The sequence below is a fragment of the Catharus ustulatus genome, chromosome 5 (assembly GCF_009819885.2).
Source record: "Catharus ustulatus isolate bCatUst1 chromosome 5, bCatUst1.pri.v2, whole genome shotgun sequence".
NCBI lineage: Eukaryota > Metazoa > Chordata > Aves > Passeriformes > Turdidae > Catharus > Catharus ustulatus.
This window is the reverse complement of record NC_046225.1, coordinates 71,206,225-71,227,730: the sequence shown is the minus strand read 5'-3', so window position 1 is coordinate 71,227,730 and position 21,506 is coordinate 71,206,225. Positions and strand designations below refer to the sequence as shown.

The following is a 21,506-nucleotide window of genomic DNA, read 5'->3' as shown; positions in this document are numbered from 1 at the left end:
TACATTTTCACTACTGGGATTAACAAATATTTACCCACCTTTGAAAGGTACCTTCTGCTCTTCAGAGGAGTGCTGAATAAATACAGGGTAGTGTTCCCCTCATCAGCAGGTAATCCTGTTAATCTAACATATACTCTCTGTCCATGTTGGATATGTTCCTTGAATATGCTACTTGATCACTGTACTTAGATTAACAAAGGATATTACAGGGATTAACTCTGAAATAGTGGCTGCAGCTGCCCACCACGTGTGTTTACTCTAACCCAAAGCCAAGGTTTGAAATCCTCTTGCCTACAGCGAATAGAAGGAATGCACTTGACTTTTGCAGAACCAATTTTCCACCCAAAAGAACAATGTCTTGACCTAAGAGGTTGTAACAACCTGCTGCACAGTGCTCTGGTAGCTGCTGTGCTGCTGGCACCAGGGGAGACAACCCCAGTGCTGAGAGCTCCAGATCTCTGCCCACCACACCAGTTTTACAGAGTTGTGGTAAGGGTAAAACTGTCTCATTTTTTCACTGCACTGTTACTGCTACAGGTCACAAATTCATGTCTTGACTACTTTATAAGATATTATCGGAGGTGAGCTCCCCCCAGTGTAACGCAGGCTGAAAGTTGGGCCTGCTTTGAGCTGAAATTTGGACACAATGACCTCCATGGGCTACTTGTGACTCAACTGTTGTACAAAGTCAGGTGTAGCCTCAGCAGCATGGAACTTGGCATGAGCTGAAAATCATCCCCAGGGCTCCTGAGGACTACAAGTGTCAGGGTGGTTCTGGGAGGACTGTGTGATGTGCTGGCACGCTTCCCTTGGGATGGAGACACACCTTCACTGCTGTTGGCTGTGCTGTTCACTGGCTGTATTTTGTCCATTTTATTTCAGTGGCACTTGGAGAACCTCTGGGCTCTCAGAGATCTGGAAAGTATTTTCAGCAGAGGATGGCTGGGCTGGTGTCTGAGGGAGAAGGGAGCACAGAAAACATTGCATCACCTGCATGCATTGCAATTATGAGTCTCTTACTGGAGTATGGAGGGACAACATGTATTTGCAAATTCTTTGTTTAGCAGCTTGAGAGGTTGGAACTTGCAGTTTTCTGGCTGAGGACTGATATGGAAAATAGGGGTTGAGCACAAATGCTGTTTTAAAATGGTGCTTATTTTTTAAAGCAGTTTTCTCTTTTTTTTTCTCTTCATTGGAGTACATTGTGATATTGAAGTACAGACTGCTAGGAGTCCAAATTTCTATCTTCAGGTGCAGCCTTTTCAAACCTTGTGCTAAGCAGATGTGGTGAATCACTATTTGTGGGGAAAAACTACTGCTTTCCTCATTCAAGCATGCATGGTTCAGAAATGTGTTAGAATACCTTAAGCAGCCATATAAAGTGTTGGGAGCTCTCTATATGCAATGCCCACAGCACTCACTGTGACCTCTGTGAGCTGTAAGCAGGTACCAAGCCAAGGAACCATTATCTGATCTCATTAATAGTGGCATTAAATTGAAATATTGTAAGGCTTTAGAAGGGAGTAAAGTTTATAGGGGTGGGGGCCTCTATAAATAGCCTGCAGAAGGTAACTTGAAAACTTTTATCACAATAGATATGGTTTTCCTTTGTCTTTTTTTTTTTTAATTTTTTTCCTGAAGCCTCTAATTGTTTGGTTTGGATCTTGGGTTTTTTTCTGTTTCAGTTTTGGAATGCAGTCTTTTTTGTTCCTGGGAAGATTATTAGTTCTTGTTCCTATTGCCACATAATGAAAGGGAAAGAAGCAGGATGATGCTGCAAGTTTTTTCATATATCCTGACTGCAGAGAAAAAAAAAAGTTATATAACTTGTCCATGAAAAGAGGCCTCTTTTCCCTATCATCCTTTTTACTTTTTCCAGAATGGAATAAAACTGAAAGTAGCTTAGTGTGGTGGAATTTCATGTTCATGAATATACAGCATATGAGAGTTTGTGTCTTTAACATGCCCTGTGCTTTGACACTCAGCATTTCTCTTTGCATTTGTAAGTGAGCACAAAGCAGCTCTAAGGCAGTGGGTGGTTTACACACCCTGAGAGGAACAAAACAGAACACACATGGGAGGTGCAGGTGTGTTCTGGTGTACAGGAGGAAGAGGAAAATCCTGGCAGAACGGAAGTCTGAGAAATGAGTGCACTCACAGCGAGGTTGCTGCTCACCTGCAAGTACCTCTGAGCAGCTCCCATGGGAGGGCATCTTTGCCAGCTGTGCCAGGGCAGCTCATTTCCATCTGCCTCCCTCGGGGCTCTGCACAGAATTGAAACCATATCCTGGTTTGTGATGGGATTTAAACTGATCCAGACGGTCACTAGCAGCTTTTTATTAACTTACCATTAAGTAGTATTTATACAGTTATTAAAACATGTTTCTACCCTGTCATGTTAGCCTAGTAATTGTTTGGGTGATTTTATCTATGTGCAGGATACTGTTAAACAGAGCAGTGCTCATGGTACCAAATTAGTTGGTCAAAGGTAATTCAGCAAGTGAGCAAGCCCACTTTTCCTCCCTTACTGCCTTCAATTCTTATATTGCATCAGTCTCTGCAGACAGTCTCTAGAAACTGCCAAGAGCAGTCTGCAGCATTCTCCTGACATACTTAGAGCTATGGATAGCCTCCTGCACATTCCTCTTCTGTTTCCTTGAAGGAAACCTCTCTTCTGCCCATCAGAGGGGCCCCTTTCATTATTTACAGCTTCTTGTTATCGTTTGCATTCCCGTTTGCATGGCGTGGCGCCTCAGTGAAACCTCAAGGCCATGCACTGACCATATTTCTCTCAATGTCTCTCTTGAACAAACACCATGTTCACACTGGCACTTAACTGCCTGCCTCCTTTCTCTCTGTGTCTGCTTTCAGGTCAAGAACATGGTCAAGTCATCCTTCAATGCATTCACTATTGTTACCATCGTTAAACACTACACAGGAATAAAACTCAGAACAATCCATCCTTCCAGATCAAGAATGTAAGGACTGAATGTAAGGAATGTAAGGATCAAACCAAAGCTCTGTACATCTCAGTATCTCCTTCCTGGAGGTAGCTGGTTATAAGAACCCAGAGGGACACACACAAATTTAAAGAGGAACAAACCTTCTCTAATCTTGGCTCGGTGTGCATCATCCCATGGCCATTGAATGAGCTTAATATGTGAGATACTGGAGTATCAGTGACTGAGCTGTTTTGTCTTTGGATAACTGGGGCTAAGCCCTCCCATTGTGGTTGCCTAAAGCCAAATGATACACTCAGACATGCTGGTCTCCATGTTTTCCCTCAGCTCTGGTATGAGTCACTGAAATTAAGAGCATTTCTCAGAAATCACAATTCCCAGCACAAATGCCAGACCACACCTCTTTTGAGACAGAATAGGCATTTTTTAATCTCTCTTTGCTAATGGCCATAGCTCTGAAGCAGTTAATTCAATAATAAAGATGGAAATAGCAGCCAGGAAATGCTGAATGTCTCCCTGTGCTTTAACAGTTCTCCCCATGGGTAGGATTAACTTCTTCCTTCTACTCTGTATTTGTTAGTAGAGCTGTCATTTCAGAAATGGGCATTTTTCATTACTGTGTTCAGGAGCTGCATTCTTCTTGGATTTTTGCTCTAACTGTCCATGTTACCCCATTAGGTTTTAATTTATTTGTTTATTTTGTTTTACTTCCCAAGTAGAAGTCAGGAGATAACTGCAAGGAATTACCCATTCTATTCCAGTGGGTGGAACCCCAAACATTTCTCTTTCAAGAGGCTGAGTATATTTATCGATGTGTGTGTGCACATTCCTTGATGAGATGCAGCATATTTATTTCTGATCAAACTATCTTTCTTCTCCTGATACTTTTTAGGTGCTGTAAGAACACTGCATGATATGTGTGTGCACTATGGTTATATGTAGTTTATTTTTTTTAATATAAATTTTTGGTTTTGCCAGATGAACCTCAGCAGCCAACTATCACAGTTTTTCTGTCTGATATTTTTCTCTATTCCTGGGTACATTTCTTGGCTGGGTTGTCTGCACTTCAGCTGTTCTGAAATGCCTCTGATGTAGGTTTGATTCATTAGAGGACATAAGAGTTGTCTGCACTTGTTACTTGCTGACCTTTTCTGGATTTGGTAACAGAGTGCCCTGTGCATGTGTGTCAGTGACGCTTTTGTTCTAAGGAGCCCTGGCTTGCCAGTTGTTGTTCAGCTGTGAGGCAGAGATCCCCTTTCCCTGGCACAGAGGGGAATGTGTCTGATTATAGCAGAGCTCTTGGGGGTCTGACTTTTCCATGGCTATGAACTTCTTGGGAAAAGTTGCTAGGAGAAGACTACACAGTATTTAGGGCAAGGGTGGTGACTCTGCCTTCAGAAACAAAGCTGATTTATTTTATAAATAGGGGAACAGAAATCAGACCATCTAATGGTGCAATCTGTGTAGAATTTTTCACTGCCAAACCTTCTACTGCTAAAGCAGTTCCAAGATGTTCCACAAGCATTGGATGGCATTTCTGCTGAGCTGGCTGTATAAATTAATTCATATCTGTTCCTACACTTTAACTCTTCTTTTATCTCTGTTTTTTGGGAGTCTTTTTGTTAGTTCAGTTTGGTTTGGTTTTTTATAGATTGGATGAGGTGGTTTAACAGCAAAGGGAAGGCTTTCTTCAAGCAAAGCCTCTTTGCAGGATGCTTGGGATGTCACATGCAGAGCTCATAGGCACAGAGCTGTGTGACTCGTCCTAAGACACAGAACATGAGGAGTAGGTAGGGGGCATTGTCACCCTTCCACTGGTGACTTTGTGGAGCTGAATTTCTCTCCTTCACCCTCTGTTTGCCGAACAGCTGTTTCAGTAAATCTCCCTGCATTCACAGTCAGGCTCCTTAAGTTTGCCATCACCAGACTACCTTGTTAACTATCTGTGTACATTTGAGGCTTAAGACCAATCAGGTGGTGATTGTGCCGGTTGTGTACTGCAGCAGCAGCACGAGAAGTGTCCATGTCCTGCTTAACCCTGTCAGAGATTGTTGCCAGCCAGAAAAAAAAAATCCTCTAAACTTTTTGAGGTTTGCTGCCCAGAAAAGAGCAGTGGTGTCTGCAGCAATGGCAACTGGCAGGGGTTGCAGTGAACACGGTAAGCTGGAAGAGGCTGGACGAGGCAAGAGTGAGAGGAGTTGATGAGTAGTTGACTCATGTAAGCATGAGTTAACTATTAAGAGTCAACAAATATTAATCACGAGCCTAAGAAGCAGGATGCGACTTTGCCTTGTCAAGATAAGAGAAACAGAATGCTCCTTGCCTAGATAAGAGAAACAAAACCTGTTGTCAGCAGAAAACGCTGAACCAGCTGGTGAAGGACTGCACATGCTTCAGAAGGAAAGGTGAAAAGGGCGGAGTGAGGAAGACTGCCAGCCTTCATCGGAGCGACCCCCGAGGAAAACTCGGAGCCTTCCTCAGTGCGACCACCGGAGTACATGCCTTGTGTGTCACATATGCTAATACTATTTGTAATTTGTATGACCACTCCTATCCCAAGGAATGGAATGAATATGCATGTAATGTAACCATAAATTGTGCTGTGTAAAAGTGCTGGATGTGCGCTTAGGATTAGCGATCCCCCCAGATACACCTCCCTGAGTCAGTCTCTGAGGTGACTCTTAGCTCAGCCTTGGAGCGAACCAAGAGGACGTGAGGCTGAGTTATGATTTGAGCACTAAAAGGTTTTGTTGCAGCTTTGGGTGTTGTCCTCTGTATTATCTGTCTTTATGATCCAATATCTTCTCTTGTTGCTCCAGGAAATATGCAGCAAGTACTATGCTTGAAATATGCAGCAAATACTAAGTGGCAAGTTTTGTGTACTGTGGTGATAATACAAATATACTTGCAGAGAGATTTGTGCCTTGTACTTGGTAATATCCCATCATTAACTGTAACAATGTTGTGAATTGTCTGCCAACACGCAGTCTAAAAGCTCACGCTAAATAATCCTGACACAGGCAAAATCTCGGATAACAGATTTCCAAGTACTTATTTGGCTACGATATACGAGCAGGACAGCCACAGGATGATTCACTGCTTTAAGAATCTGGGCTGGATGACCTAATGGCTTCTTTTGGAGAGAAGGCAGTTCTCGCTTAGAGCAAGCACGCCTGGAGAAGACGGCTAATTTACTCTGGCTTACTGCAGCGCACCACCCAGCCCTGCCTTTGTGGTGCCTGTACAGCACTCAGTGCTCGCTGGAGCGGTGCTTCTGCTCTCGACCCTTACAGTCCCTGAGGAAAGGGTGTGTGGTGGCCCCATGTGTGGTGGTGGCCCCATGTGTGGTGGTGGCCCCATGTGTGGTGGCAGCTGTGGCTCCCAGCCCGTCCGTAACCCCAAGTGCGGCGCAGGGAGCAGGAGCGCTGCTGCAGCGGGTGACAGGTCACAGCGCGGGGTGCAAGTTCCCTCTGCTGGAGGAACAGACCCACTGCGGCCAGCGGAGCATCTTCCCCGAAATTTAAATTCTAGCGATGCTGAACTTTAATTACGTGTCTATTTGTGCCTGCAGCTTTACCTGAAGGCTGTGGGTTGTTGATTTATCTGTCCTTAGACGTATTGGTTTTCCGGGGACCAGGTCCAGAAAGCCAACATAAGAAAAGGCGATCCTGTTACAATGGACTTTTGAGCTCAGCTGAAGAAAAGTGAGGTGTAAGGTCAGGCTGGATGGGGCTCTGAGCAACCTGGTCTAGTGGGAGGTGTTTCTACCCTTGGCAGGGAGCTAGAACGAGATGATTTTGAAGTTCTCTTTCAACCAAAGCATTCTGTGATAAGGGCTGGATACTGTGGACAGGGCTGTGAGGATCCCTGTGGGACTAGGGATGTCTGTGATCAGCTCATGGAACTGCTGCCTCTGCTTTGAAATGTTCAGTCTCTCCTCGCAAGAGTTCTTCCCAGGTTACTCAAAACACGTGAGAGATTTTCAGCATCTTTCAGTTATGCTGTCTCGGATTGTAGATGCCCAGTCTTCAGAAAGATCGATGTGTGTGGCAGGGAGGTGAAGATCGTGCAGTGCACCCAGGGCCAGGGATGAACCTAATGCCAGAAACAGCCCAGCTGCTCCACAGACCAACCTCTGAGTAAAGCTTGGGGCTGCTCTGGTGGCAAGCTTGAGATCTCAGGATTACTGCAAGACAAAACCTCATCGTGAATTGCCATTGGCGTGTGTGCTTTCTGTAGAAGGGAAAAACCAAAGCCGGGGAGATGATTTCAGGCAATCTAACCACATGTGGCATGTGTCAGTGAAAGAAAGGAAAAGAACCCAAAGGAAACTTAAAGAGAACAACCTGCACGTCAAGCCAACGTGTTGTTTTGTGTGTGGGCAGCTGTTCCTCATGGAAATTGGACTTGATAGCCGTGAGACCTCCTAATGAAAACTGGTGTTGAGGAGAGATTGTTCCTTGTCATCACTGATGATGATGGGAATCTACCTGGATCGTGTGGCCATCACCCTTGTCCGTTGTGCTGGACACTTCGTGAGGAAACGGGGAAATCCTTCTTTTTCTATGGACCGAAGACACCCCTCGACCCCGAGCCTTAGCTTTGCCTTTCCTTTGCCATGAACAGTCCGTAGGGTTTCCCCCGTGTCCTGCTCGGCTGCGGCGCTCCAGCATGACCGCGTACCTGCCCGGTGCGGCGGCTGGGGCAGGGACCCCTCCCGCAGCCCCGAGCTCCGCGCACACGCCGGGGTCTCTCTCTGGGGAGTCCGGCGGGAGCGGGGAGCGTGGGGGGCTCCTCCTCCAGCCGCGGGGGGCGGCTGCGGGCCCTGCCCAGTGTGGGCGGCCGGGCCCGGCTGCGCGTTGGCTGCGGGCGGTGCCGCCAGTGAGGCTGCGCTGAGGCTGCGGGGCCGGATGGCCGAGCCGCCCGCCCCGCGCACTCGGGCGGCGGCCGGCAGCGGGCGAGGACACCGGGCGAGCCCTCCCTGCCGGGAGAGCCAGCCCTGCGGCACACGGCAGCGCCATGGTCTCATGGATCATCTCCAGGCTAGTGGTGTGAGTAGCTGCCGCTCGGCACCTGCAGCGTGTGCCCGGTGTGTGTGTGTGTGTATGTGTGTTCGTGTGCGGTGTCCGCGCTCTCCCCTGCTCTGGATACTGGGCTAAATTTAGCAGGTTGTTGTCGGGGCCGGCGGGTGGGTCAGACGGGATTTTCCAGCGTGAGAAAATCACCGAGGGGTGGAGGGCAAAGCGCTGCCGTACAGCGCAAGGTGACAGGGGAGAAGGAGAGCGGAGCGACATCGCCCGGCGCTCGGCGATGGAGGGTCCGGAGGGGCAGTGGAGCATCCAGCGCTGGGCAATGGGCACGGGTTGGGCAGCAGGGCTTTGTTTCCGGGCTCGACCCGCCGGGGGCTCGCGAGGGGGCGTGGGAGAGGCGGCCGCGGGGTCTCCGAGCCGCCGCCGCTTTCTTCTGTCTGTTTTGCGAAAGAAATATCAAATATTCCTTTGCTCCTTTGCAACTTGCCGCCCACCCTCTCAAAAGACGATCTGGCTCTCCCTTTAACCTGTCAGCCTGCGAGAAGAAGCGTGTGGCTCTTTGCGCTTGTCCTACAGCTTTTCCATGGCTGAAACTGCTCTAGGTGGGAATTCGTGTAAAAATTCCCTGGAAATTCTTCCTAGGCAACAGGGGAAATTGGAGCAGGCTCCAGGTATATGTTTATCTGCCCCATCTGAGAAGAGGTTTAGTGAGAAAAAGGCGTTTTTGATGCCTTTTGGAAAATTCCTGGAGGAGGGGGATTACCAGGTTTAAGGTGGGGCAGCAGGATGGCTGATCTCCCTTCTGGAAATGTGACTGGGGAAAGCTAATTCATGGCATCAGATGAATAATTTGCCGGTTTTCTTTGTCGTGTACACACAGATGCATCTCCTGCACATTCAGGAGAACATCTGTTGTGCCCGTAAGTTATTTTAGAGTGTCTGTAAAGGCCCATCACTTTCTTTGTCTGAAAGAAACGTGCCATGATGTTGCACCATCAGCATGTTTCCAGAAAAGCATTTTTAAGGTCTCTTTTGCCGTATGAGATGAAACATCCAAAGGAAAACTCATCTTCCTCTTAGCTATGCCTCTGTATCAGTAAGACATTTAAGTGTGAGATAAGATTTTAGGGGGCTCTAGAGTTGAATTAAGCCCCTGGAGGACTGACATCTGGATTCAGCTGCAGCTAGCCATTATTTGGCTTGCACTTCATTCTGGGAAAGAGTGTTAAATATTTAAAAGATTTAACTTGAACGGTATAACTGTGCAGATATCTCTGCCAGCAATGTGAGATGTAGCATGTATTGTCTAAGGCACATATAATAAAAAGGCAGCTTTTCTTTCTTCTCTACTAAACTAATTTCCACTTTGAAAAAACCCACATTATCATGTAACCCAGCTAATCCTCAAGAACAAAGAATGTCTACACAGGGATGGTAATTTAACGTACATGTCTGAGCACATGCACATCTACACTGATGATTTCATCTAAGACACATGGACTGGGTGAAAATCTGATAGGGGCAGGACCTGGAGCAGTTGACCAGTCAGGTAATTAGCTCACAGACCTTCCTGTTCTCTTCAGTGTTATCTGAATAACATGTCACAGCATGGAATCAGCTGTGCAGAGGGCAGTACCAGTTATTTGTTAGGCTGCATTTTCAGTGGCAAATAATGAATATGCAGTGTAAATATTAATTATTTAGTAGCCATAGTAATAAGTGAGAATTTTGCAAGGAAACATAGGGCAAGCCAAGCTTTGTCATCACCTTCTTTCCACTGCTGAGTGTACATCCATCATTTAAGAATATTTTGCACCAGAAAGTGCTGGTTTGTTATGATCCCAGTAAGAAACTTGGACTCTTCAGAATATTGCTTAAAACACCGTTTTCTAGAGGTAGTGTTGCAAAAAAAAGGAAAAAAAAAAAAAAGATGAGAGTATAAATAATCTTACGTTCCATCAGATCCTGGAAACCCTGAGGTGTCTGACATGGAAGAGCCCTCCAGTCTGACGCAGCACACCATGCAGATCTCTCTGTGGAAAGGTTCCCTTACACTTTGATCTTTTCAGCTCAGAGCATTTTCTTTTTATTTCTTAAGACATTTCCATTCATCACTCCCACTGCCAGATGAGAAGGATGTTTACAAGAAAGCTTGTTACTACACTTAGATGGAGACCAAGATGGGCAGGAGGTTTAATGTCAGGTGATGAGCAAGTTGCTCCTGCATCCAGAGGGTTTGTGCATCCCAGCACAGCCAGACAGCCAGGACACACCTGCAGCACAGCACAGCCCTGCACCCATCCAGAGGAACTGTGAGTTCCATCCCTGACTCCCTGGTGTGCAGTGGTCCTCAGATTGGGATCGTGGCAAAGATTTACTCTGTCTAATCCAGTTTCCCCATCTCATTATGAATCACCAGTTGATCCATCAGTATGGATAGCTGTGCTTAAAGTAGAATGGCCACCTGGTTGGGCTTTTTTTTCCCTCTACTTGTGTCTATGTAGTTGTTTTTTTCATTAAATCTTATTAACTGATAAGGATTATGAAGAAAGTGGTGTGGTTTAGTCACACTGTGAATATTGATATGTGCTCTTATGACTTCTGCTGATCTCCACAGGGATTATGTCTGATATGACTCAGCTAACAGAAAGGGCTTTAAAACAAAAAGCAAGCCTGTGCTTTCTTGGATGCTTTGCTGCTTCCACTGTCTCTGATTTGGTTGTTACTAGTTCTGTCCTGGCAGTTTCTATTTCTAAAACATTGCTGAAGGAGAAGGACCTGTGAGCTTTTCTCACCTTTTTCAGCAGGAAGTCAGGCAGCTTACTGCAAACCTTCTCTTACCTCATTTCACCTTTGGTGTTTGGGCTTTGTGTCCAGAGTGCTGGCTGGTTCTGTCCTGCCTGCAGAGCTGTGTGCTGGGAACCCTCAGAAGAGAAATGATACCTTCAGAGCAGCATCTCTGTCATAGCTGTGTGCTAAAGTCAAAGATATTATGTTCAGGATCTGCCCTAGGTACTGTACAAATGTGAAACAAAAAGATAATCTTAGAGGATTTTTCCTCTAAAAGCTCAACTCTCATTTTCCTGTGGTATTACTCCCAGGTAGTTTTTTCACTCATCTCAGTGAGAACAAAATCAGGATATTTCTTTTCTCATGGCAGTGGATTGCAGATGACTTTTCCACCAAGGGATGTCCATGATCACTGGAATTGCAACTGATGCATCTTGGAGTGATTTGTTCCTGTGTCTCTCACAATAACAGGAATGGGATAACATCATTATTTGTGGGTTAATTACAGCCTTTTTTTATTCTTCATCTCTGAGTACATCTCAAAGGCCATCCTGGAGCACCTGTATCTCAGTTTCCTCATCTGTGAAGTGTAATGAACTGTTGTGAATTTATCTTCCCTGAGGCAGAGCAGAAGGGACCATTGGCCTGTCTTACCAACTCCAGGTTATTGCTATTCATTTCAAAGGAGATTCAATTTGCCTCAAATGGTAGAGGCCTCTCTGGGAGAAAGACTTGGGATCTGTCTTTGTTACTGAAGACCAGCTCAGCTAAATACACAGCACTGACAACCCTGATAGCTACTTTTGGCTCTTGTCTACAGGCACTTTGAAGTTACAAGTGGTGCATATAAATGCAGCTTATTGTATTGGCATGGGAATCCTGTCCTTTCTCAGAACATGAAACTTGGTTTGTGTGCTTGGGGTCACACAGAACAGAAATAAAGGTTTTTGGCTCCCATTCTGAAAGTCAGACACATCACACTGCCTGTTGAAAGACTTTCAATTTGGAACACGTGGCAGAGGAAGGAAATGTCAGTAGGAACAAGGCTGGGTTAGACAGGTTATCAGTAGATGATGTGATGCTGTGTGATGACTTAGGCATTTGAATTCCTCCTGTGAGAAGCATAGCAAATGGATATAACATGATTAAATATGTTCTTCATGGTGAAAATCCACAGACTTAATTATGCTTTTTTTGCCTGCATTTATTTTCTTTTAAGTCAAAATATCATTAATGGTCTCTCTGATCTCTTATGTTTTGATGTGAAAGAGAATGGCAGCCTTAGATATGTTCACTGGGAATTCCCATCCCTGTGTGGAAGTAACAAGGATTTGAGGATCTGTCAGAGGCATCCTTTCTTCAAGCTGTCCCTGGAAGTGTTTGGATTCTGAACCAAATCAAAGGGGAACCAAAGAATTCTTTAACCTGATGTGTGAAATTTCCTTCCCTATCACGATTTGTTAGCTTTCTCTTTCTTGATTATTGTGATGCTGTTTTAGCAAAGCTGTGAGATTGGCCACCTTCATCTTCATCTGGTGTCAATTCATGGTGGTACTGAGTCAGACATCGATTTCATCTTCATGTCTGTAAAGAATTTCCATTTTAGAGAAACTTAGCAGATTCTTCCTCCTCCTGCTTTTCATATGTATGGGAAACCTGAAGAAATTTATGAATGAAACAAAACCTGAAAAGTCATATCATGGATATTATCTGAAGGTAGAAAATGAGAACTTGTGTCGTCTTTGTGAGAGGTAGAGGCAGGATCTGCTCAGGCAGGCAAGGACTGCTCTTGTAAAAGCAGAGCACAGCTTCAAGCTGTTGGTTATTGATACATCAGCATTGGTGTTTCAGTTGATGAATGACACTTGGTATATATCCTGTATTGGTTATCAGTTCATCTGCATTTGCATTTTAATTGACATACACCATGTCTGTGAAGGTCCTTCACAGCCTGCTTTGTTTACTTGGTGCTGGCAGGTGATGTGAAGGACTCAGGTGTTTGTTGCTCTCTACAGACCTCACATCAGCAGTGTAAAATTATCTGAAAATACAGCAAAGGACCCAAAGTGCAGCTTGAGCTCCCAGCCGAGGCTGTGGGATGAGTTTGCCATAGACTCTTGTGTCCTCTGGAGCTGGGAAGTGTGAAGGGCAGACTACTGCCTTACTTGCAGAGTTTACTGCTAAATTTACCTACCTAAAAAGTGGTGTAATCCCTCCAAAACAAAAGCTGCAGGCTTGCACTGCTGCTGTCCCTTGTGTGAAGAGCACATGGTCTCTGTGGCTGCCAGCTCAGTTCATGTGCATCCCTGCTGCAGCCTTTGGCTCTGCTGAGGGGGCAGAACCTGTTGGTGACAGTGACAGAGGAGCAGCCGGCGCAGGTGCGACATTTGCCGTGCCCTTGGTGTGAAATGTGACCGTGCGATCACGCTGCAGGGGACAGCACTGCCTGCTGCTCTGCCTGCCGTGACCCAGATTCTCCTGCCCAAGCACAGATGTGCTGGAGATGCTCCTGGCCCCAGTGGGGAAGGTTTTTCTAGTGTGCACATCACAGATCTTACTGGTTCTGGTGTGGTAAGGAAGGATGTTTTACCAGCCTGGCAGCTATGGAATATAACCAAGGGACTTGGTCTTTGCAACTGCCTTTGTGCAGTATTTTGCCTTTGTGGGACCCTTTCCATCCACTGCATTAAAGCACTTTGAAGCATTAATTTAGTGTTTTGTCATTAGAGGAATTTTTACTGCCACTGTACAGGTAAGGGCACCAAGACACACAGAGATCAAGTGATGTATCCCAGTATTCCACAGAGTAACAGTTAACATATTTCCTCCAGGCTCCTTGCCCAATTAATTAATAAAAGTGGACCTGATAAAGGGAATTGGGAAATGTGTATGTGGCTTTTGTATGGATTTTTAATGGTATGAGATAGAGCAAAACTACAGACTTAGATGCAACTGAAGTAGTCAAACAACCAAAGGCTGAAGTATTTGAATCATGATCTATTCCCTTTCAGATCCTCAGTGTTGTCCTTAGTGTCACAGTCAGCAGAAAGCAAGAGCCAGACTGCTTAATACAGGCTACTGTGTCAGGCATTGCACTGCCTAAAATTGGTTTCCTAGTTGCAGAAGGGAGATTTAGATCCAAGGTGCTTGAGCTGTGGTCCACAGATGGCTGGCAGTCCACAAAACATCAGTTAGTCAGTGTTTCAGCTCCAAACCAGAAACCCTCATACAGGCAGTTATGTACTAACTGATTTAGATAAAAGATACTATTTACCTTTTTTTTTAAATTACAAGTTTTGAAATTATTTCTATTAAATTACGGTTTTGTGAAGTATTAACATTTCAATATTTTGCCAGTTCCATGTGACTTATTATTTGTCATCTATCCTTAAGCAACAGTGGGGTATAAAATGAGCTGTGTGTTTCTTTCAAAGGTTTGGATGGTCCAGTGATTAGGAAAGGTAGAGAAACACACTTATGTGCTCTTACTGCAGTTAACAGAGTGAGACTGGCATCCCTGAGGAGCTTCCATCAGGGGTTGTGTGTTGCATGGAGAGCTGCTGGGTCAAAGGGAAATACTTGGTACAAATTGGACAAAGAAGGACAACATACAATCACACCTCCTACTTCTTGAGCAGTTACTTCTGAACACTGAGCACTGCATTTGTCTTTCTGCTCCCATGTTTCAGCAGACAGAGCTGATACCTTGGGAACTTTCAGGCTAATCAGGCTAAAGGTGGATGAAGACTGAGTGCTGCAGAAGTACTGGCAAGTTTGGATTGCTGCAGAATCTTTGTATGACAAAAATTCTTCTGTGTCTTCATTAGGCAGCAAGGATCTGAGTCTAGATTTCCTTTTCTTGGTTTGTCCACTTGGCTGGATTGGAGCCACTCAGGTTTCAGGTAGATCTTGTGAGGTGAAATGGCCTAATGAAGGGATGCATCCATGTAATCAGCTCTTTGCAAGCAAAACATTCATATGGCAAAATCTCCATTAGATCACCTGTATGACTGAAGTTAATCACATGCTGCTTTTTGCAGGGAAGGTCTCATACTTTTGTTATCACTGGTATGCTACTTAGATTGCAAACTCTTTTGGGCAGCAAGTTCATTTAGTATTTTCAAATGAGCAAGCTCATCTAGTGTTTTCTGTCTTACAAATCTAGACAAGTGGAGGTTAGTCTCTAACTGGTTCTTCTAAGCTGTTTTATAGTAACAGAAAAATAAATAAAGTATATATACATGTAATTCTGCATTCTAGATTAATCATTCTTGAGACTGATCCTGTGCTCCTCAGTAATTTGTCTGTGACAGTCTTGCTGGTACAGTGTTCTTGCTCTGATTTGGCATTTCACATGCATATAGTAAGACAGAATTTAAACTGATAGAATACAAGCAAAACAGATGGTGAGCAAAGTGGTGAGAAAGAGCTAGAAGAAATGACAAAATGAAGACTGTGTTTTATCTTTCCATGATTTCTGTGCCTTTGGAGAGAATGACTGAGGACAGGACACACCTCATTCCACAGGTAGGACTTGGGAAGACACTCCAGACCTGGAGCACCATGCCAGAGCTAGAAACATGGCTAGTACTTTCCCAAGATTTGTACACAGAACCACTCCGTCTTTTGCTGTGAGCTTCCAAACAGCTATAACCCTTTAGCAGAGTACCCTGCTGTTTGTTTCTTGCAGACACATTTTGCAAGAGAAGGGCAAGGGATTTTAATTTGCTTTGGGTGGTCAAGCAGTGATCTGCAGGCTGGTAAAAGTGGTCACAGAGCCAGAAGCAGGGCAGGGATGGCATCAAAGGACAGAAGCTCGTTGTACAGTAAGTAGAAATGAAGAGCAAGGATTATGTTTCAGAAGGGACACACATTTATATGGAGGCAGAGGGTTGGGTGTCAAGTTGAAGATTTATTCTTGACAGTGACAGGGGAACAGCTGGTGTCATGCTTAGGAAAGGCTTGTTTCTTTAAATGCTACTTGCTGCATCCTTACTGCTCATGCACTAATTGCTAATAAATAAATTCCAGTTTCAAAGAAGGAATCAATCAATTGGTCTGTAAAGCTGCAGTCTCTCCCCTTTCTCTCTCATGGAGCCAATAGTATTTTGGTATTTTACTTTCCAAAAATGGCAGATTTTACAGGAGAACAAAACCAACATTGAAGACCCTATTTGTGAGGAGCTACAAAGACTGCCCCTCATGTCTGGAATGTTGTACCTTTTAGGAGAGCTCCCAGAGATGCTAGGACCATGTGTGTGCCTGTGAATTTACCAGGCAGTCCAATGCTATCAGCATTAATGAACAGCAGCTCCTGCAGAAGAAACACTTCTGTGGAGTTCATACTGCTGCTTCCTTTCATTCAGCTCATTTATTCTATTTCTTGTTTCCAGCCTATAAATAAATGTTTACACAGGAAAGCAAAAAACTGACAGACATTTCTTGCCTCATCTTTTGAGGGAGGCTTGTAACCAATAACCAGCCTCATATAGGGAAAGGGCTTGTGCTGCAGATTTTTTACGAGAATACCAAGAACCTGGATTAAATGCAGTGCTGTAAATTCCCTGTGGGAAGAGGGGAAATTATTTATTCTTTCCTGATTTGGTAACTGTAAAATAATCTTAGTGATAATCTATCCATGTAAACTACCAGTTCTATCTGACACATGGTAGAGCCTGATGTGGGCATGAGGTACTCCCACAGGAGCAGAATTGGAGGGGTGAGGTAAACATCAATTGTGAGCTGAAATTTCCAAGGCAATGGTCAGAAGTCATGGGGTGCTCTGGGATGTTTTACATAGACAAGATTTTTCTGTGGCAGAGCTCTCCTGGCTGTCAGTCCCTGAGGAGCCCTCATGGAGAAGTGAAACCAGGAATCTTTTATGGCATTTCAGGAAGAAAACCTTTGCAGGGAGGACAGATGGGAAACACCTGGTGATGGCAAAGAGCAGAGCAATCACAGGAAGATGACCTTCTCCATTCACCACAATATTTCATGGTCACATTTGTCTTGATGTCTTCAGCACAAATGCTCTGACACTTGCTGTGAGCTCTCTCCAGCTGTAGGTCACATCAAACAGCCCTTGTGATGAGGTGGTTGTTCTAGCTTGGGAACTGCTCTGGGTCATGCTCTGCCTTAGGCCTTTTTGTGGATGAGCAGTTTGAAGCTCTTGAGGCTCATTCTGCTCGTGGAAGGGTTCTGCTTGTCCTGCTGTGGATTTGGGAGGACATGGTCTGTGCATATCTAAACTTAGACCTGTGAGCCACAGATTATGTGAAACTATCCCTGGTGTTAGATCAGGCTCAATAACTCCATCTGGTTCCTAAATCTACCTGCAGAATTCATGTGTCATGTGAAAGAGAGAGATGAATGCTGGAGCTGCCCTGAGGCTAAAAGGCTTTGACTTTAGTCAAATATTTCATGGGAAAAGATTGAGTGGTTTGCTTGAGAATGACTGCAAGACAGGTGGTTGTATGAAAATGAATTGATGGTCATTGTTTAGATTCAACTGAGCATGTCCTTCTGCAAAAAAGCCCACTATCCTAGCTGGTATTTTTTCTGGAAATCACAGCAGAGAGGCCAGGGGCATTATGGACACAAGCACTGAATGAGACTTTCCCTCTTTCAAATAATTTGTCTAGGTCTGAGTTAAAGCACATTGTCAGGGCAGCCTGGAGGCTGTTTGCCTTTTCCCTGGCTTAATTGTACCTGGTTATAGCTGAACAAAGGACTCTGCTTTCCAGGTTTATTGTTTTCATCCTGCTTATAAGGATTTTGGTCAAAACAGAAAGATGTTGCTGTTTAGAAAGAACATTAATAATTAAATTGAGATACTCTGGGGAATATACCCCATGAATTTGTTGAATTTAAGTAGATCATAATAGTTTCCATGGCAACACACTCTGCTGTCCTATATACAGAAAGGGTGTTTCTCATAGGATCAAATGCAGAGAGGAAGCTGCTATTTTAAAATATACCTTAAAAACACAAACACTGAACTAAGAGTAAATTGTTTCCTGCATAAACGTTGTAGGGGTTTTCTCATGCTTGTTATACTGTGCTCACTTCTTTTCATAGCTGTCAGAGTGCAATCAGTCAAACCAATACCCTGCTGCCTCTAATGATTTATGGAGAACCTGAGGTCTAATGATGCTTTCTCAGGATATAATCTATCTCATAGATACATCCATATCTGGATATTTATAAAGCTGTAACTGTCATGAGCCTTCCATGGAGACTTCTAGAGTCCTTTTGAACAGGTCTGCAAAAATCTTTGTATTCTATTTTCTGTCCTGGTGTCTGCTTGTCTCCCATCTGTGCTGAGTAAAGCTGGTTTCATCAGTATTTGGACACTTAGAGATAATTGAGGAACCACACATTCACTTAGAAGATTTGGAGATTCTTCAACCCATCAGGAATTGCACAAACTCTTCTCCTGTAATCTAGCAATCAAATAAGTGTATCATTTTATGTGCTCTAAAAAGCCTTATAGCCATGTGATCAGTTACAAAATCTGTGTGAAATGAAGTGGGATCATCCAAACAAAAGAGGGAATTTAATAGAAAGCTTCTAAATGTAGCTTTCTAAGAAAGAAATCACAGTACATGAGGTGGGGGGAAAGGTTTGAATCTGGAATAACTACAGCTTCTCTGTTTTGCCCTTATAAGTAGGCTAAGGGGTGCATTGCCAAATTTTAGCAAGAACAGCCACAAAAAATCCCAGTTCTGCCTTGTGGTAAATCTGAAGAATCAAGGCTGAATTTTCTGCAGACAAACTAAATAAATGCTGTTTCAATGCAAACCTCAATAATTTTCTCATCCCTAGGGCAATAGCAGAGCTTCAAGTTGTGTCAACTGGTGCTGCTTTGCTGAGATCTATATATAAATGTATATATGTATTATTATATATCTAATATGTATAATATGTACAAATCTACCCAGGTGGGAGACCTGAGGTTGTGTTTGTAACTCAGGATGGTGAGGGCCTTGTAGGTGCCAGCTGCATCCTAGAAAATTGAGTATTATGGGACAGAAGTTGGCCAGTTCAATGGAGGGCTTGTGTTCTTTCTGAGTTAAACTGCCCTTAGAGTGGTGACAGATCAAGGATAGAGGGCTCCTAAAAACATCATTCTGTCATGATCCTTCCATTTTAGTATTGGGAATTTGATCACTAAACAGGAATATGGCTTTGCCTGCACTTCAGCTACCAAACCCAGCTGAATGGGCCATCCCAAAGTCTGTAATCAACTCCCCTCTGACCACACCTCTGGAGCTCTGATGAGCTTTTCTCTAAAAAGTGGTAATACCCACTGAAAGCTGATGATGAAGTGCATAACCACCTTCTCTTTAGATCCAATCTAAAGAATCCAAATGCCTAGCCCATATATTTTTAAAGCTGCTTTAATCACATCAGACAAGCTGAAACTCTCCAATCTCTCATGCTTCATGCCTGTACCTTTGTGTGAAGCTTTGTTACAGAGGGTGCTGGCTAACCATGGCTGCTGCCATTGGCTCTGAGCTCATCCCTGGCTCTGGCTACCTTAAACCAGCTCTGCCTTGCAGACTTTCCAGAGCTGGACACCCCAGCAGCTCACTGACAGACATTTCTAGGGCCTGAGGGGATGTGACATATGTGATTGGTGATGCACACCCTCTGCCTGTTTCTGCATATTGTTCCTAGATCACTGCAAAGTCAGCAGAGCTGCTTGAGAGACTGCAGACAGCCACTGAAAGATTCCTTCCTGCTGTCCATGAGGCAGAATATGCATTTTAATTTATGAATACTATGCCTGCTTTTGCATGGTATTTGAAAGTGAACCAGTCTGCTTTCCATGTATTTTGTGGTAATTAATATTTAATCTCATGTAAACCCATTCTGTAAAATCATACCCCCCACCCCCAAGGATTTACTTGCAGATGTGATATTTTCATCTCTTTCATATAGTGTGTCCTGAGGTTTCTGCACTCAGATGTGCTATACAGCCGCTGGAATAGCTCAGCATTCTTTTTCAATTATCATTATGCTGAGGTTTGCAGATACTTGCCTGCAACAAATCAGGTCTCTATTCAAACATTATTATGATTTATGTATGTTCTTGAAACCAAGAAACCTCACTCTGGGCAGTCAGGCCATAAATGGCTGAAGTCTGTGTAAATTCAATTTTCCAGACACATTTTATACAGCTACATGTGTTTGAAACAGTTTTACCATTTCACTTCAAAATAATGCTTTGTTTAGAGTGGGACTTGCAACGTTGTCATCCTTCTGTGTGAATCCCCTTGCCTGAGAAGGAGGAAAAACACTGGACTGTGACATTTAAACCAGCAGCATTAACAAATAAGAAAAGATGGAAAAGCATACATAAGATAGCATGCAGTGTGGGCGTTCCCACAAAAAGTACAAGCTGCCTTCTCCAGCAGCTGCTTATTTAGAAATCTCTGAAATGGTCCTTGAAGAATTGGCTGTCTTCCCCTTTGCTTTCCTCTCCAGTTATTTCTGTGAAGTCTCCATCTGGCTCCTAAGCCTCTGTTTATATTTTATTTTATATTTTGGGTAGCTGCCAGCTGAAAGGTCTATGTGTGAGAGAAGGTGAGAATGGGAAAGAGGTGAGGTCACTAAGCTGAAAGAAAGAAGAGAGGCAAAGCCTTTTCTGTTCAGAATTGTGCAGTGCACTGGTTCCTTACCCAAGCCTGAGACAAAGTGATATTCCTCATGGTGTAGGAATGGAGCTGTGCCAGTGTCACAGGCTTTGATCTGAACACATTTGTGTTTGGGGAAATGCAGAATGGAAGAGAGCAGCATGACTTATCCCTTTTACTCTCTAAGGCTCTCAGCTAAAGCCTGAAATTCAGAGACATATGAGAAGTCCGTGAGAGATCAAAATTGAATGCAAATGGGAGCATGACATCTTCTGTCAGAAGGAGGATTGAGTATCTGGATAGCAATACTGCTGTCCTTAGGGGTTAAAAAAACCTGACATCTTCATCAAATTGTGAAACTGGATTTTAAATCCCAGCTTCTATAATATGTGCATATATTGCATGTATCTGTGGGCATCAGGTATTTTGATTTGTACTCTGAACCTGCAAGGCTGTGTGCGTGCTCTTTTCTGAGAAACTATTGCCTGATACTTTATTTTGAATGGAAACGTTCCTGTAATTGCTTCCAAGAAATCACCTGACGAGAATAAATGAGCAAATGTGGGAATTGCTGAGATGTGCTCCCAGTGAGATTGTCTCACTGTGCAATGGTGGGGGTGGCACAGCAGCAGTGCCTGGAAACTGAGACTTCTCCTTCTAGATCTCACTCTGCCTGGGCTGTGACCAAGCTGCTGATTTCCAGTGGAGAAACCATTTATTTTCCAGCATGGTCATTGAAACATGTAGATATCTGTCATCTCAGCCTTCTCTGAACGTTTTTACCCTAGGTATCTATTTGACCAAAGTCTAAAATTGTCAGATGTCATTGTAAAGCTCTCAATATGAGTGCTGTGCCATGAAATGCTTCACTGTCCTCACTAGTGAGTCCTGCCTGCACTTTAGGTAATAGGTGGTTGTTACAAAAAATGTAATGTAGGTGAATAGTAGTTGTACTGTAAAAATCAGTGTGAGTAAAAAGAAACCCATTTTTCTCTCTTACCTTTAGTTAAAGACCCAAACTTCATTCACTAGAATATTACAGGGATTGAAATCTAGTCTTTGTGTTTAACCTGTTAAGCTTCAGATTG

The 21,506-nt window shown here is 44.0% G+C and overlaps 1 protein-coding gene across 2 annotated transcripts in view; it reads left to right on the top strand.

Moving 5' to 3' along the window:
• Window positions 1-7,879: 7,879 nt before the first annotated feature.
• REEP1 (receptor accessory protein 1) overlaps window positions 7,880-21,506 on the top strand; it is a 64,232-nt gene continuing 50,605 nt past the window's right edge. For both annotated transcript variants that reach the window (XM_033060085.1, XM_033060086.1), the window contains exon 1: window positions 7,880-8,011. In XM_033060085.1, the coding sequence (XP_032915976.1) occupies window positions 7,980-8,011 (32 nt within the window). In that variant the 5' untranslated portion in view covers window positions 7,880-7,979. The remainder of the gene's footprint in view (window positions 8,012-21,506) is intronic.